Here is a 13,467-nt window from a genome sequence, read left to right on the forward strand (position 1 = left end):
CTTGACTGTCATTTTAGGTTGTTTTGACAATTTTGTATTTTAGTTATTTATATTTTTGTGCCGTTCGATGTAAGGCCATAATCACAAACTCTTAGACTCTATATTAAACTCTCAGGATTAATAAAATGTTCCTTCTATCCTGTGATGCTTTTTGCCTGATCTGCTGACAAAATAAAGCATCAGGACGTTTATTTTGAAAAGCTGGCTTGTGTCATCAGACTGTGGAGAGTATTTCCGGTTAGCTAGCTGGAAGCCGGTAGTACTTAAAAGTTGTAGTTTTTAATTATATCGTATTAATGGCGTTAGTTTATATTTTTTTTTAATTTATCGGTTTGGTTTATCTCGCTGATGTTTCTTTGACATAATATTTGTGGTGTCCTGGCGGTGACACCGGCTGAACAAGCTGCACAGTTTGATGTCTGTTAGCTCAGCCGGTTAGCTAGCTTCATTTGTTTACATTTGGTTTTTGGTCTTTGTGGGCTGATTTGTTTGACGGTTTGTACATTTCCTGCTGTAGAGACACGTAGAGACTCTCAACGTGCTGTGATCCAGTCCCGAGACTTTTACCATGATATCTTATAACCCGCACTGTCCCACGTCTTGGCCTCTAAGGCACATTTGGTTATTTTCAGCTAGCGTCTCCTAGGTCGTCACCTTTTTAGCACTAAGTAGTTTAGATTTTTCCTTTTCCGGTGTTTTCTGTAATGACAACAGTCAGGTAGGAAGAGGGGATGAGTGACTTTGGGCCGGCAGAGCTGGTCGCTGACCTCTGTCACACAGACCTGGACAATCCTTTCCCTGTGTGGCAGAATGGACACATCAGCCCCTGTTTTAACCAGCTCATCCTGGGAGCGCTGCCTCATGCTGGGATGGCAGTTTTCAGTGCCTGCTACGTCAGCACGTCAAGGTAGGTCACATCTGTCCCACCCATCCATCGGTCTACCTATCTATCCAATACAACTGAGTATTTTTTTTTATCATTCTTTATAACATTAGGATTGTGAATGATAGTTTGTTGATGTTTTCTGAGACCTGCTGGAGCAGAAACATCCACATCTCTGTTCCTCAGATGCAGCCTCCTCCAGGCGTCTCCTGCTTGGGGTTGGACACTCAGACTGGTGTCCGCTCTGCTCGTTGTGCTTCTTTTTGCTGTGGATGTCATCGTGGTGAGTGTCCTCCAGCAGGGGGACATGTACCTGGACGTTCTGGCTGATAGCTGTGCCATCCTGGCTTGGCTGGTCCACGTCAGTGCCATAGCAGTACTCCAGAAGAGTGCATTAAGGAGAACCAGAGGACCCCTACTGCTGCTTCTGCTAGTTCTTTTGTCTGTCCCCAACCTGGTCATCACGTTGATGATTTATTCTGATAATCAGGAATATTTAAACATCACAGAGCCTCTTGGATTTGCACGGTTTGTACTTGTCTCGGCCCGGACGCTCCCCCTTCTGGTCTATCTCCTGGCATTTGCATTTCCTTGCATCAGTGATGCTGGGTACACCTTGTATATTAACACAGCGGATGGATCCCCACTCATTCCACAGAGCACCGAGCTAGACACGGGTGAGATGGTGGCTGAGGATGGGAGTGGCTGTGTCTCTCGACTCTTCTACCTGTGGTTAACCCCTCTGCTACGGCGAGGCCAGCGTGGGGAGCTAGACAGACCAGTTGATGTTTATCACCTCCCTCAGAAACTTCGGACGAGTGTTGTTTGTCGATACTTCCACCAGTGCTGGAAAGCCTGCCGGCGGCCGGCTGTAGTTAGTGATGGGCAGGATCAGTGGCCAAGGCCCATTTCTAGAAACGTCCTGACTGGCACCTGGAATTCACACTACCAGGAACCACTGGAGCTGGAGGGTGATGTAGGACTGTTGAGGGTGCTGCACAAGGCATTTGGCTCGCGATATTATCTGCTTGGTGTGCTGAAAGTGGTGGTCAACATGCTGAGCTTTGCAGGCCCCTTACTGCTCAGCAGTCTGGTGAACTTCATGGAAGAACAGGGAGCTCCAGTCAGCACGGGTGTCTGGTGCACCCTGGGGCTCTTTGCTGCCACCCTTCTCTCTTCTGTCCTCAGGAACATCTTCGTCTTTGAGGTCTCTAAGGTGGCACTGTCAGCACGTGCTGCTCTCGTGTCGGCCATCTACAGCAAAGCCCTGCAGGTCAGCAGCAGCAGCCTGGCCGGCTTCACCCTGGGGGAGGTGGTGAACTTAATGAGCACGGACACCGACCGCGTGGTCAACTTCTTCAACAGTTTCCACGAGCTTTGGAGCCTGCCCTTCCAGTTCTCCATCACCCTCTATTTGCTGTATGTGCAGGTGGGTGTGGCGTTCCTGGGAGGGCTGTGCGTGGCACTGCTGCTGGTGCCGCTCAACAAGTTCCTTGCATCCCGTATCCTTAGCAACAACAAGCACATGCTCAGGCACAAGGACAGCCGTGTTAAGGTAAGACCTGTTTTCATGCTGTGGTATGAATAGTAAGAGTAGTTGTGAAAATGATAGTGGTAGTAATGATAGTGTAATAATAATAATAGTAATTAATCCCAATAGGAGGACTTGGATGAGATTTGTGAAGTGATACTGTTTAGAAATCACAGACTAACTAATTTTGTAGGTGGATGCTTTACACAGCAAAACCTCTCATTTAGCCAAGACACTGCTCTGCTCTTACAGATTACAGATTCAGAAGCAGTGGAGCATATTATCCTCAGGCTGAAACCATGAATATTTCTTCTTTATGATTTAACTTCATACAAAGACCAATAAAAAGAAAAAACAAACTAAATCAGACCGTAACCAGTCCAGTCTTTTGTTATTCCTGCAGGATGTGCCTGTCCGGCACTGAACTGTGCTGTTAAGCTTCACATTCATCTGTTTCATTTGTGACTTTTCACTCCCAGGTAATGACAGAGATCCTCTTCGGCATTCGCGTCATCAAGTTTTATAACTGGGAACCTCATTTTACTCAGAAGGTCACCAACTATCGTAATCAAGAGTTGTCCCACCTCAAGGCCATCAAATACCTGGATGCCATGTGTGTGTACACCTGGGCTGCCCTACCTGTGGTGATCTCCATCCTCACCTTCATTACCTACGTTCTGCTGGGAAACCAGCTCACTGCAGCCAAGGTGGGTGGATGTTCAAGTTTAGCTTGAACTGCGGGCACCACCAGCTGACCAGTCACTGCAGATCTGACATGCACATATCACTGAAACTATATATTCTGGGTCCAGACCACTGGGAGAGTTGTAGAAAATAAGCAGAGCCTTAAATTCAGTTCTATATTTTTGAAACTAGTGCTGGGATCTGGGAATTAGAGTGACATGTTTTCTCATCAGTATTGTAGTCACAGCATTTTGAATGAGCAAATGCCATAAAATAAGTGTCAATATTATGTTCATGTCACATATCTGACAGTAGCAATGGTAGTTTCTTATAAATAAGTCGAATAAAATATAAAATTCAGTACTGATACTATTGAGAGACTCTTTTTACCATCTTTGTAATATTTTAACATGATCACCAACTCTCTCTCCAGCCCTGACAAATCAAGAACATTAAATCCTCCAAACTTTGTTAGAAATTGACAGTTAAACCCTTGATAATTGAAATCACTTCTTCTAAAAAACATCTTACTCTCTCCTGACAGAGAATATGTAGATGGCAGTTCGTACAGTGTGTGACCACTCAGCGGTTCATCTCCTCCCCCTGCAGGTGTTCACCACATTGGCCCTGGTGGGAATGTTGATTTTTCCACTCAACTGTTTCCCTTGGGTACTCAACGGCATCCTGGAGGCCAAAGTGTCTCTGGAACGAATCCAGCGCTTCTTCAGACTGACCAACCAGGATCTGCAGGCGTACTACGCTCTGTGTAGGCTGCTGCTTTGATGCTTCTGTGTTTACTCAGTAATAATCTTGTCACGTCATTAAAAGTCAGTAACAGTATTATAAAGTATTACCTTTGTGCTGAAACATACTTTATCTGTCCACAGTGTCTCCTGAGGACAGTCAGACCTCAATCCTGTTGAACCAGGGGACATTTTCCTGGCAGGGGCCCGACAGTTGTGAGCAGAGCAAAGAAGAAGCAGCTGAAACTGGGGCTGCCAGAGAGAGTCTGCTGCTGCACAGCCTCAATCTACACATAACCAAGGTACTGCTGCTTTTTTCCATCTGAAAGTAGTTTTTAATATTGAATCCTGTTGGAACAGTGAATGTGATGACTTCTGTCCACTTCAGGGTGCTCTGGTTGTTGTGGTTGGGAAGGTCGGCTGTGGAAAGAGCTCCTTACTGGCTGCTCTCACAGGAGAACTCAACAGGTAGAGCACACATGAGGGTTTTCTCAAAATATTCAAAATATTCAGGTTATACTCAGGAATACTTCGGCAAGATTTTGGAAGGAAAGGAAGTTATCTGGGGAATGGAGTACTATACAAACCACTTTTAGGGTCTTGGAGTGTTTTGGTACGAGTACGTACAGATGCAGAGGACTGAGGTCTAGCGTGTTCCTCCTGTCTCTGCAGGCTGAGTGGAGTGGTTTATGCTGCAGACAGAGAGGCTGGCTTTGGTCTGGCCTCTCAGGAGCCGTGGATCCAGCATGCGTCGGTGCGAGACAACATCCTGTTTGGGAAAGACTATGATTTCGATTTCTACCAGGCTGTGATCGAGGCCTGTGCTCTCTCAGACGACCTCAGTGTACGAACATTATTGCCTGAACATGCGCACCCAACACCTGTTTAACTTGTACATACATACTGTACATTAATACATACTTGTGTACTTTATAATACATCAAACAAATCCCTTAAAGTGATTTAATCTCTAGTAAAACAGGCTATCACAGGATATCTTTATACCGGTCCTGCCTAAACCCTTTGTTGACAATGTTAAGCTTGATAAACTTTTCTCTTGTGTGACTCATTTGAAAAGCAAATTGATTGCACTTTGTTCATTGATAATTTCTAACAAGTATGTTAAAATGTGCCTGCAGGTTTTGCCCAATGGTGACAAGACAGAAGTGGGAGAGAACGGAGTGACTCTGAGTGGAGGACAGAAGGCTCGGCTGGCCCTCGCCAGAGCTGTTTACATGGTCGGTGCTCGACAAAAACACATGCACAAACACCTGCACAATCAGCCATCGGCTTTAAGCTCAGAGCGCAAATACGTGTATGTCTGCAGAAAACAGACACTTGAGCATCTTTGTATTTGAGTTACATGGATTTCCTCCTTCCTGTTCATGTTGGAGACCAGGATAACCTTTGATGTAGCAGCTAAATATTTAGTTTGAGTTTTTATTAACAGATGTACTGGTCATTTCAGGTAATAAAACAGAAAAACAAAGTGCTTATTCTCTGCTTTCATTTCTGCCTAACCTCATAACTTTAGGACAAAGACGTCTACCTCCTGGATGATCCATTGGCTGCGGTTGATACTGACGTGGCTGAACACCTCATGCAGAAATGCATCATAGAACTCCTCCGGGGAAAGACCAGAATCCTCTGCACGCACCGCATAGAGTTTCTGGACAAAGCTGACATGGTGGTCCTCATGGAGAATGGAACAATTGTCAAAACAGGTAGAAAAAAAGATCTGCAGCAGACAGGCAGACATGTCACTGTGGTTGTTAGGAGGGTTCAATGCTTTAAAATGTTTGACTTGAACCTGATGAAGTACAGACTTGTTGGGGTTTGACAGCAAAGTCAAGATAATTTATTCTTTAAACCTCAGACAGACGGCATGTTAGAACTTTACATAATTTGTGACTCAGTGCAGCATTTATTTGATTCACTTCAGGATAAATAATATGTTTCTACAATGCCAGATTTCTACATGCTGTGTTCACCATAAAAGAAAAACATTTTCTGTTCAACAGGCACACCAGCAGAAATCCTTCCTTTGGTAGAGGCAGCACCAAACAAACGGAAGAATGACCACAACACGAAAGAGAAAGGTATGTATCTGTTGGTCATCTGGCCTGGTTCAGTAGTTACTGTTTTGGTTGTCTACTGAGGGTGGAGGGACTTCTGTCAGATCCCCTGCTCATATGTAAAGGTGTTCCACTAGGAAGCATATTGGGTCCTACACTATTTCATATTTATGTTAATAACATTGCCCATGCTGCAGGTGACTCCCATGTACATCTATATGCTGATGACACCATTATTTATACATCTAACTCTTCCTTGACTTCACTGCAGGCCAGTTTCACTAGCATCCAACGTGCCTTCTCTAGTCTCCATTTAGTTTTAAACACTAATAAAACTAAATGCAGGGTTTTAACATAAATCTACCATGGATTGAGTGTCCCCTCAGAATTTCTTGTGATCGATTTTGCTGAAAGCTACAAGTATGTCAGTATCTGGCTTGACAACAAACTCTCATTCGAAATTCACGTAAATGTACCGCTCACAAAGGTCAAAGCTAATTTTCGTTACTGTGACAAATCCTCTTTTACACATTCTGCACAACAGCTCTTGGTTGAAATGACAGTGCTCCTAATACTGGATTATGGTGATGTAGTCTACAGGTGCCATATCTACAGTCACTTCTTAATATTTACATCACAAATTACAGTCTGCATTCTGGTAGCTTCATCAATCTCTTCATACCCAAAGCCCATACCTCCTTTGGTGGCTGCTCTTTTCAGTTTTCTGCTGCAGACGACTGGAATCATCTCATTCATTCTGCTCTTCTCTTTTAAAAATTCAATTCATTCAATAGTACAAGACCATTGCACTTGTTTTCAGACATGTGCTTCCTATTATATGCCACTGTTTATAATTGCATTATCTGTTTCTATGTTTTTGTTTTATGTCCTTAGTGTTTTGTATCTGTCTTTTATGCTGCCTCTTGGTCAGGGCATCATTGTAAATGAGAACTGGTTCTCAATTGTTGTGCCTGGTTAAATAAAGGTTAAATAAGTAACCATCAAAACAACCACCAGTCATTTCCTGTCTTTGTGGTATTTCTGCATCTCTTTGCGGTTGAAACAATGACACAAACTTTGGTTTGTTTGCCTCTTTGTGACTTTTTGTGCCTCTGAGTCTTGACCTGACCCTCCGTGGCCTGGTATCCCTATTCAGAAATCTGTGTATTAATATTGGTCAGTTTACTGCTTTGGTCCACACTGAAATACTTCACTGACCGTTGGATCAATTGGCACAAATATTTGCACACACATCCTTGTTGTTATTCCGCTGGTTCCTCTGGAGCTATCAGCAGGATTTGAACTACATGTTGTATAGATAATTATGGCTCCCAGAGAAGTGATCCTTGTGACAGTCCCCACTATTAACCATTAACTTTTGCTGGTAACCAGATGGCGTGGAGCAGCATGAGGAGCAGGTGGGTTCACCCCCTGGTCTGTGTGTGGATGATGACCCTGGACTGTCAGCAGAGGAGCAGAAGCAGGTGGGCGGGTTGGCGTGGACAGTTTACCAGACCTACTGGGTGGCTGTGGGTGGAGTGCTGGCCACCTCCGTCCTGATGTCTCTGCTCCTCATGCAAGGTTCGGATCAACAGCAGTTCTTTTGTACACATTATGTCCATGAAACGACTTGACCTCTTGGCAATTTACAGCTACTTCACAGTCTTCATACTTCATTTTAAAAGAACAAACCAGTATACAAAGATAATTTTCTCAGGTGTATAAAGTAAAATGAACTTGCATCAGTCCCCTGAGAGGATTTTGGCATCCTTGCAGCTTAAATAAAAGTCACTGATGAGGGTTTGTGATGAAATGTCATTGGAAGATGACTCACTTTAGTCAAATGTTGGAGGAACCTGCAGTAAATAATCAGTTTGCTGTTTGTTTTACTGAGCAGTTTAGTTTTCTGGAGTTTAATAATCACTGCAGCCTTGATGTGACTTCATCAGATTGAGCTGTATTTCATCCAAAAAGCAGAAAACACTTTCTCCGTTTTAACTTGACGTTTTCTCGTTTTTAACAAACAGCTGTTGTGTTGTTTTGTGGTTCAGCCTCGAAGAACGTGTCCGACTGGTGGTTGTCCCACTGGATCTCACAGCTGAAAAACAACGGTTCCACCAGCACTAATGGTTCTTCTTCAGGTGCCTTCAGCTCAGCTCACCTGCTGCTCTTCTCACCTGGAGGCCTGATGTGAGTTGACCTGTCAGTATCATTTGATGAGACGGGACCAAATAGTATTATATTTTTATAATATCTAATCTAATCATAACACAGGGATATTTCTCATATTTGGAAACTTTCCTTTGCCATATATGGCAAAAAAGACTAAGATATGTACAAGTACATGAGAATAAAACAGTAAGATGAGTCATTTTATATAAACATGAATACAGAAGTGAACAAGGACAATTAGTGTCAGCTGGTTAATGCACCAAATCATTGTAATGTAACTTTATGATAACGGAATACATGAAATAATCAGGTCTATAAACTGGACTATTCCCCCGTTTTAACCCTAATAATTCATATCTACCTGCTCAGGTCTCCTCTGTCGTCAGTGCAAACATTTGCCTCGAACAACACGAACAGCGATGTCAGGTTTTATCTGACCGTGTACGGCTCCATCGCTGCGGCCAACACCGTCTTCACTGCCCTTCGAGCCTTTCTCTTTGCCTATGGAGCCATCTGTGCTGCCACCACCATCCACAACAGACTACTGGACCGGGTTCTGAAGGTGCGTCAGTTGAGCGACTGTCAGGGCAGCCAGGCCGACAGTGAGAGCAGAAGGAGTGTTGGTCATTGTAGTTAGCCATGTGCAGCTTTAAGATAGATGTGACAAAGGCCCTCTTCTTCTCACATTTAACTACCTGGGTTAGTTTGAAGGTTACTAATCGGACATGTTCTGTGACATCCTCCACCAGGCCACAGTGACTTTCTTTGACACCACCCCGCTCGGTCGCATACTCAACCGTTTCTCCTCAGACCTGTACAGCGTGGACGACAGCCTGCCCTTCATCCTGAACATCCTGCTGGCCAACGTCTTCGGTCTGCTGGGCATGTTGGTGGTGATAAGCTACGGCCTGCCCTGGGTCCTGGTGCCCCTGCTGCCCCTGGCGCTGCTCTACCAGCGCACGCAGCACTTCTACCGACACACCTCTCGAGAGCTGAAGCGGCTGTGCAGCCTCACCCTGTCGCCCATCTACTCGCACTTCTCTGAGACGCTCACCGGGCTGGGAACCATCCGGGCCAGCGGCGGTTCTGCCAGGTAAGAGTCACTTTTGATGCAGATTTTGATCAGTGACATTAGTAGTGATACACTGGCTGATAGTCATTTTTATTATATCAACACAGAGTACAGGTCAAACAGGTTATGTAAATAAGTTATGTAGTTCTGCATAACTGTTGATCACGCTCCTGGTTTTTATGACCCTGTGGAAACACGTCAATATAGAGAAGTTTAGATTCACGGTACTGGTTTCATGGTGTCAGTCAGAGTGGCTTTGCACACAGGAAACTGAACTCTTCTTCCAGATTTGAGGAGGAGAGTGCTAAACGTCTGGAGCAGAACCAGCGCTGCCAGTTTCTTAGCAACGCTGCCATGCAGTGGCTGGACATCCGCCTGCAGCTGATTGGAGTCGCGGTGGTGACAGGCCTCGGGGTGATCGCTGTCGTCCAGCACCAGTTTAATTCTGTTGATCCAGGTGAGACAGCGTGGTGGTTCTGCACCAGTAAACACAATGTCTAAGTGTTGTTGGCAGCTGTTTAGTAAGAGTGTGTGTGTGTGTGTGTGTGTGTTGCTGTTCTGTTGTCGCTGTCAGGTCTGGTGGGTCTGTCCTTGTCCTATGCTCTGTCTATTACGACGCTGCTGTCTGGCCTCATATTCAGCTTCACTCAGACTGAGATGCAGCTGGTGAGTGTGGAGCGAACTGAAGAATACTCCACCGGCCTGCCGACCGAGCCGCAGCACCAGAACATGCAGGTCAGACCAGCTGCTTCACTAACATTACACTAACTAATATTACAGAGCGGGGACATGTCGATCATCAGTTGTCTAGGGAGGTGGATTTAAATCCAGGACCTTCTTGCTATGAGGAGGCCGTGCTATTTTAGTGTTATTTAACAAATGTGCGACAGTTAAAAGTGACATTTGTGGACAAAGCTGAAGCTCACCACAGACTGAGGAGTCTAACATAATAAACTGTCACTGTTGCTTCACTGCAGCTGCCGCCTGCGTGGCCGGAGCAGGGCTGGTTGGAGTTTCGCAGTGTGGTTTTGGCATACAGGGACGGTCTTCCTAACGCCCTGGATGGGGTGAGCCTGGTGGTGCGAGCAGGTGAGAAAGTGGGCATCGTGGGGCGCACAGGCTCAGGGAAGTCCACCCTGTTCCTGGCCCTGTTCCGTATGGTGGAGCTCAGCCAGGGTCGGATTCTTCTGGATGGAATGGACATCAGCACCGTGGGCCTGGCTCAGCTCAGGTAGGGCTGAAGAGGCGGTGGATGAGTTTTTAATTCAGTGGTAAATTTTTGCAGATGCAGACGCAGACATACTGTGGTTGGTTCTGTGTATTGTAGTTGAAAAACGGGTCCTGAATTCAGTGCTGGTTAAAAATATTGACGAGTGCGTTGCTGTCAAGGGGAAGCTTGTGTTGCAGCCTGGCTCTGTAAATCATTAAACATAGGAAACACACCAAACATACGGTGAACATTGTAATAAACACAGAAAGTAAGAAGTCGTGTATGTGCTGGTGGTGCCCTCTGCAGGTCCAGGTTGGCCATTATTCCTCAGGACCCCTTCCTTTTCAGCGGGACCATCAGGGAGAATCTGGACCCGTGTGGGCGACACCCAGACCAGCAGCTACTGGACGTCTTGGACCAGTGCCACCTCAGCTCCGTGGTCAGCAGGATGGGTGAGAGGATTGTAATGAGGGCGTCATTAATGCAGTGAAACGAGACTGAAAGCGAGTTATGGATGAGCAGAAGAGTAGAACTGTGCTTTTTAGGTCAAGGTGTGTCACCTGTGTCACCTGACTCCAAGTCCTTGAATGCACAGATGCACGCCTCTCTCACTATTCTTGTCTGGCCACGTGAACTATTTCGGCCTGGAGACAAAATGTTCATTTGGATTCAAAAGCCTTCAGGTTCTGCAGAGAAAAAAACATCCTGTCTAATATAAAGTGCAATTTCACACTCAGGCTTATCTAAAACAGCTTCACAGTGTTGTGCCAATGAGAAATCACTGTGGTGTTGGATTGAGACTGCTGTGTGTGTGTGTGTGTGTGTCAGGTGGTCTGGATGCTGAGGTCGGGGAAAGAGGAAAATCCCTCTCTGTGGGACAGAGGCAGCTGCTGTGTCTGTCCAGAGCTCTGCTGACCCAGGCCAAGGTGAGACCTCACCACTGTAACTCATCGGCAGGGGTCCACCCTGGACAGGTCACCAGTCTACCCCTAACAATTCACATTTGATTGTATTCTGTTCTAAATGCGATGCTGTTTTTTCATTATCCCTATAGATTCATTTGAATGACATTTTTAGTCCTAGTTCTGTAATTATGTCGTGATTTGTTAGCGGAGCAACAGGTACATGTGTTCACAGAGCAGCCAAACACAATGATCTTGATTTGATGAGGACAACCACTGGCTGTTTTCCATCACGCTGTGAGCGCTGATCTAATTTCTGCACACAGTGTGAGTCTTCGTCTGGTTGTGTGGCTGAGGAGGTGGAGGAGTGCAGCACAGGATCTGATCCAAAACATGACTTGTTTCATTTGGTGGATGCAGCAGCAGCAGGAAGTGTTGAAATGAAAACAAATTACATCAAGGTCTGATTTCATGGAACCCTTAGTTATTAGAACTCGATAAGGCCAAGCCTTTCCTGCTAATCTGCTCTGCTGTTTGATTTGTTCTCATTATGAGAACTTGACACTACCTGTCAGTTTGAAACTGGTTGGACTGTAACAGCCTGCACACACAGTGAGACATTAGCAGAAATGTCTGTGTGTTAAAACCATTACAGCAGGTGTAATGACTCTGAGTGCAAACCAGTTTAAGACTGGACTCAGGCTGCTCTAAGACCATCCACCAACGCTGTGTATTTTCCAACCTTCACTGTGTAATAATGTGTTTGTGTATATGAACAGCCGTGGTTTCCACCTGCTTCCTCACTTTGTGTTGACATGGAAACAGCTCAGGGTCCAGGGCTGAAGCTGAAATGGCCCAAAGCAAAACGATGAAGCGTCTGAGGGAAAAACAGGAAGTGAATGTTAATGTCAGAGATGAGATTAACAGAAGTTCATCTGCACATGTTTATTTGTTCAAGGTTTCATTTCAGATACACTGAAACACAATCACAGTCAACTACACACATTTTAGAAGCCTGAGGTGTGGATGTGAACCTTATAGGGCCGTGAAAATTAAAATAACTTCCCCATCTCAGATCAGGGTGGAGCAGGGACAGACGGAGTGAAATGCTATCGTTCAGCTTCTGATTGGCTGAACACCTGATCCAGGTAATAAGCAGTGGGTAGGGCAGGGAAAGTTGGAAAACAAGCAGGGCAGTGGCCCTGGAGGAATGTGAGATGTTTATTTGTTATTGTCAGAGACACCTAGACACGACAGTGAACTACAGACATTTTACAACAACTGGACAACTGACATGACCCCAGACTTTGCAGCACAAACCAACAATGAACTCAAATCATGGTGGCAGCACTGACACATGTATTTCCTTATGCAATTCAGAACAATATCCCCACAATATGTACGACATCCTCTATTATTACCTCTGACGCTGTTTTCCGTCGTGCAGGTTCTGTGTATTGACGAAGCCACAGCCAGTGTGGATCAGAAGACAGACAGGCTGCTGCAGCAGACCATCAGAGACATGTTTCAGGACAAGACTGTCCTCACGATCGCACACAGGTTCGATGTCTTCTCACAGAAATCCTTTTAGAGATGGGACGAAGCCTTTAAGTTAAGCTCTGGACTCAGTCTCCTCACGTACCTGCTTTTCTCCATCTTTGTGTCTCTAGGATCAACACCATCATGGACTGTGACCGGGTGCTGGTGATGCATGCTGGGAAGGTGGTGGAGTTCGACAGCCCTGCTGCTCTTTGCAAGACCGACCGGTCCGTCTTCCACAGACTGGTTGGTGGGACTGGAGAGAGAGACGAGTGAGCAGCATCAAGGACGGGGTCTCGCTTCATCCTGACCAGGTTTTCTCAGGACTCGCTGCCTTTCTCATCTTTGTTCATCAGGACCAGCTGTTTGGACTCAGGAGAGACGACACATGTTGGCCTGGTATTATTTTGAACTGATGTTTAGTTTCTTCAAATTAGATGATTTTTAATGAAGAAATTGTCTCCTGACAGAAACTGTCTTGGGTGTTTTTCTTTATAGACCCAAAAAATTAAACTTCACCTTTAAAAACTAATTTGACCAGTTTTATCTCATTTTTGGGGACAGCTTTGAACCAGTAGGTTTGATTAGTGCGTTGGCAGATTAACCAGTTTGCTTTTCTTTCCCACTGTTAGAAGGTCTCTTACAAAAACTATGTG

The 13,467-nt window shown here is 45.3% G+C and overlaps 1 protein-coding gene across 1 annotated transcript; it reads left to right on the forward strand.

Moving 5' to 3' along the window:
- Positions 1 to 302: 302 nt before the first annotated feature.
- Positions 303 to 13,343, forward strand: abcc10 (ATP-binding cassette, sub-family C (CFTR/MRP), member 10). The gene is made up of 21 exons (XM_026304399.1): positions 303 to 907; positions 1,070 to 2,438; positions 2,894 to 3,121; positions 3,708 to 3,864; positions 3,986 to 4,143; positions 4,230 to 4,309; positions 4,514 to 4,685; positions 4,981 to 5,079; positions 5,376 to 5,565; positions 5,863 to 5,940; positions 7,309 to 7,497; positions 7,968 to 8,106; positions 8,458 to 8,650; positions 8,838 to 9,181; positions 9,448 to 9,617; positions 9,735 to 9,895; positions 10,138 to 10,391; positions 10,677 to 10,822; positions 11,199 to 11,296; positions 12,720 to 12,832; positions 12,943 to 13,343. Exons 1-21 carry the CDS (start codon positions 732 to 734, stop codon positions 13,085 to 13,087), a joined length of 4,659 nt encoding a protein of 1,552 aa, XP_026160184.1. The 5' UTR covers positions 303 to 731; the 3' UTR covers positions 13,088 to 13,343.
- Positions 13,344 to 13,467: the final 124 nt, after the last annotated feature.

Source organism: Mastacembelus armatus, chromosome 1 (genome assembly GCF_900324485.2).
Source record: "Mastacembelus armatus chromosome 1, fMasArm1.2, whole genome shotgun sequence".
Classification (NCBI taxonomy): Eukaryota; Metazoa; Chordata; class Actinopteri; order Synbranchiformes; family Mastacembelidae; genus Mastacembelus; species Mastacembelus armatus.

Bases quoted from the DNA above. Each gene is read 5' to 3' on its own strand.
- abcc10 (XM_026304399.1), top strand. From the start codon at position 732: ATGAGTGACTTTGGGCCGGCAGAGCTGGTCGCTGACCTCTGTCACACA. The intron at 908-1,069 runs GTAGGTCACATC...TCTGTTCCTCAG, and splicing joins TGCTACGTCAGCACGTCAAG to ATGCAGCCTCCTCCAGGCGT. The intron at 8,107-8,457 runs GTGAGTTGACCT...CTACCTGCTCAG, and splicing joins TTCTCACCTGGAGGCCTGAT to GTCTCCTCTGTCGTCAGTGC.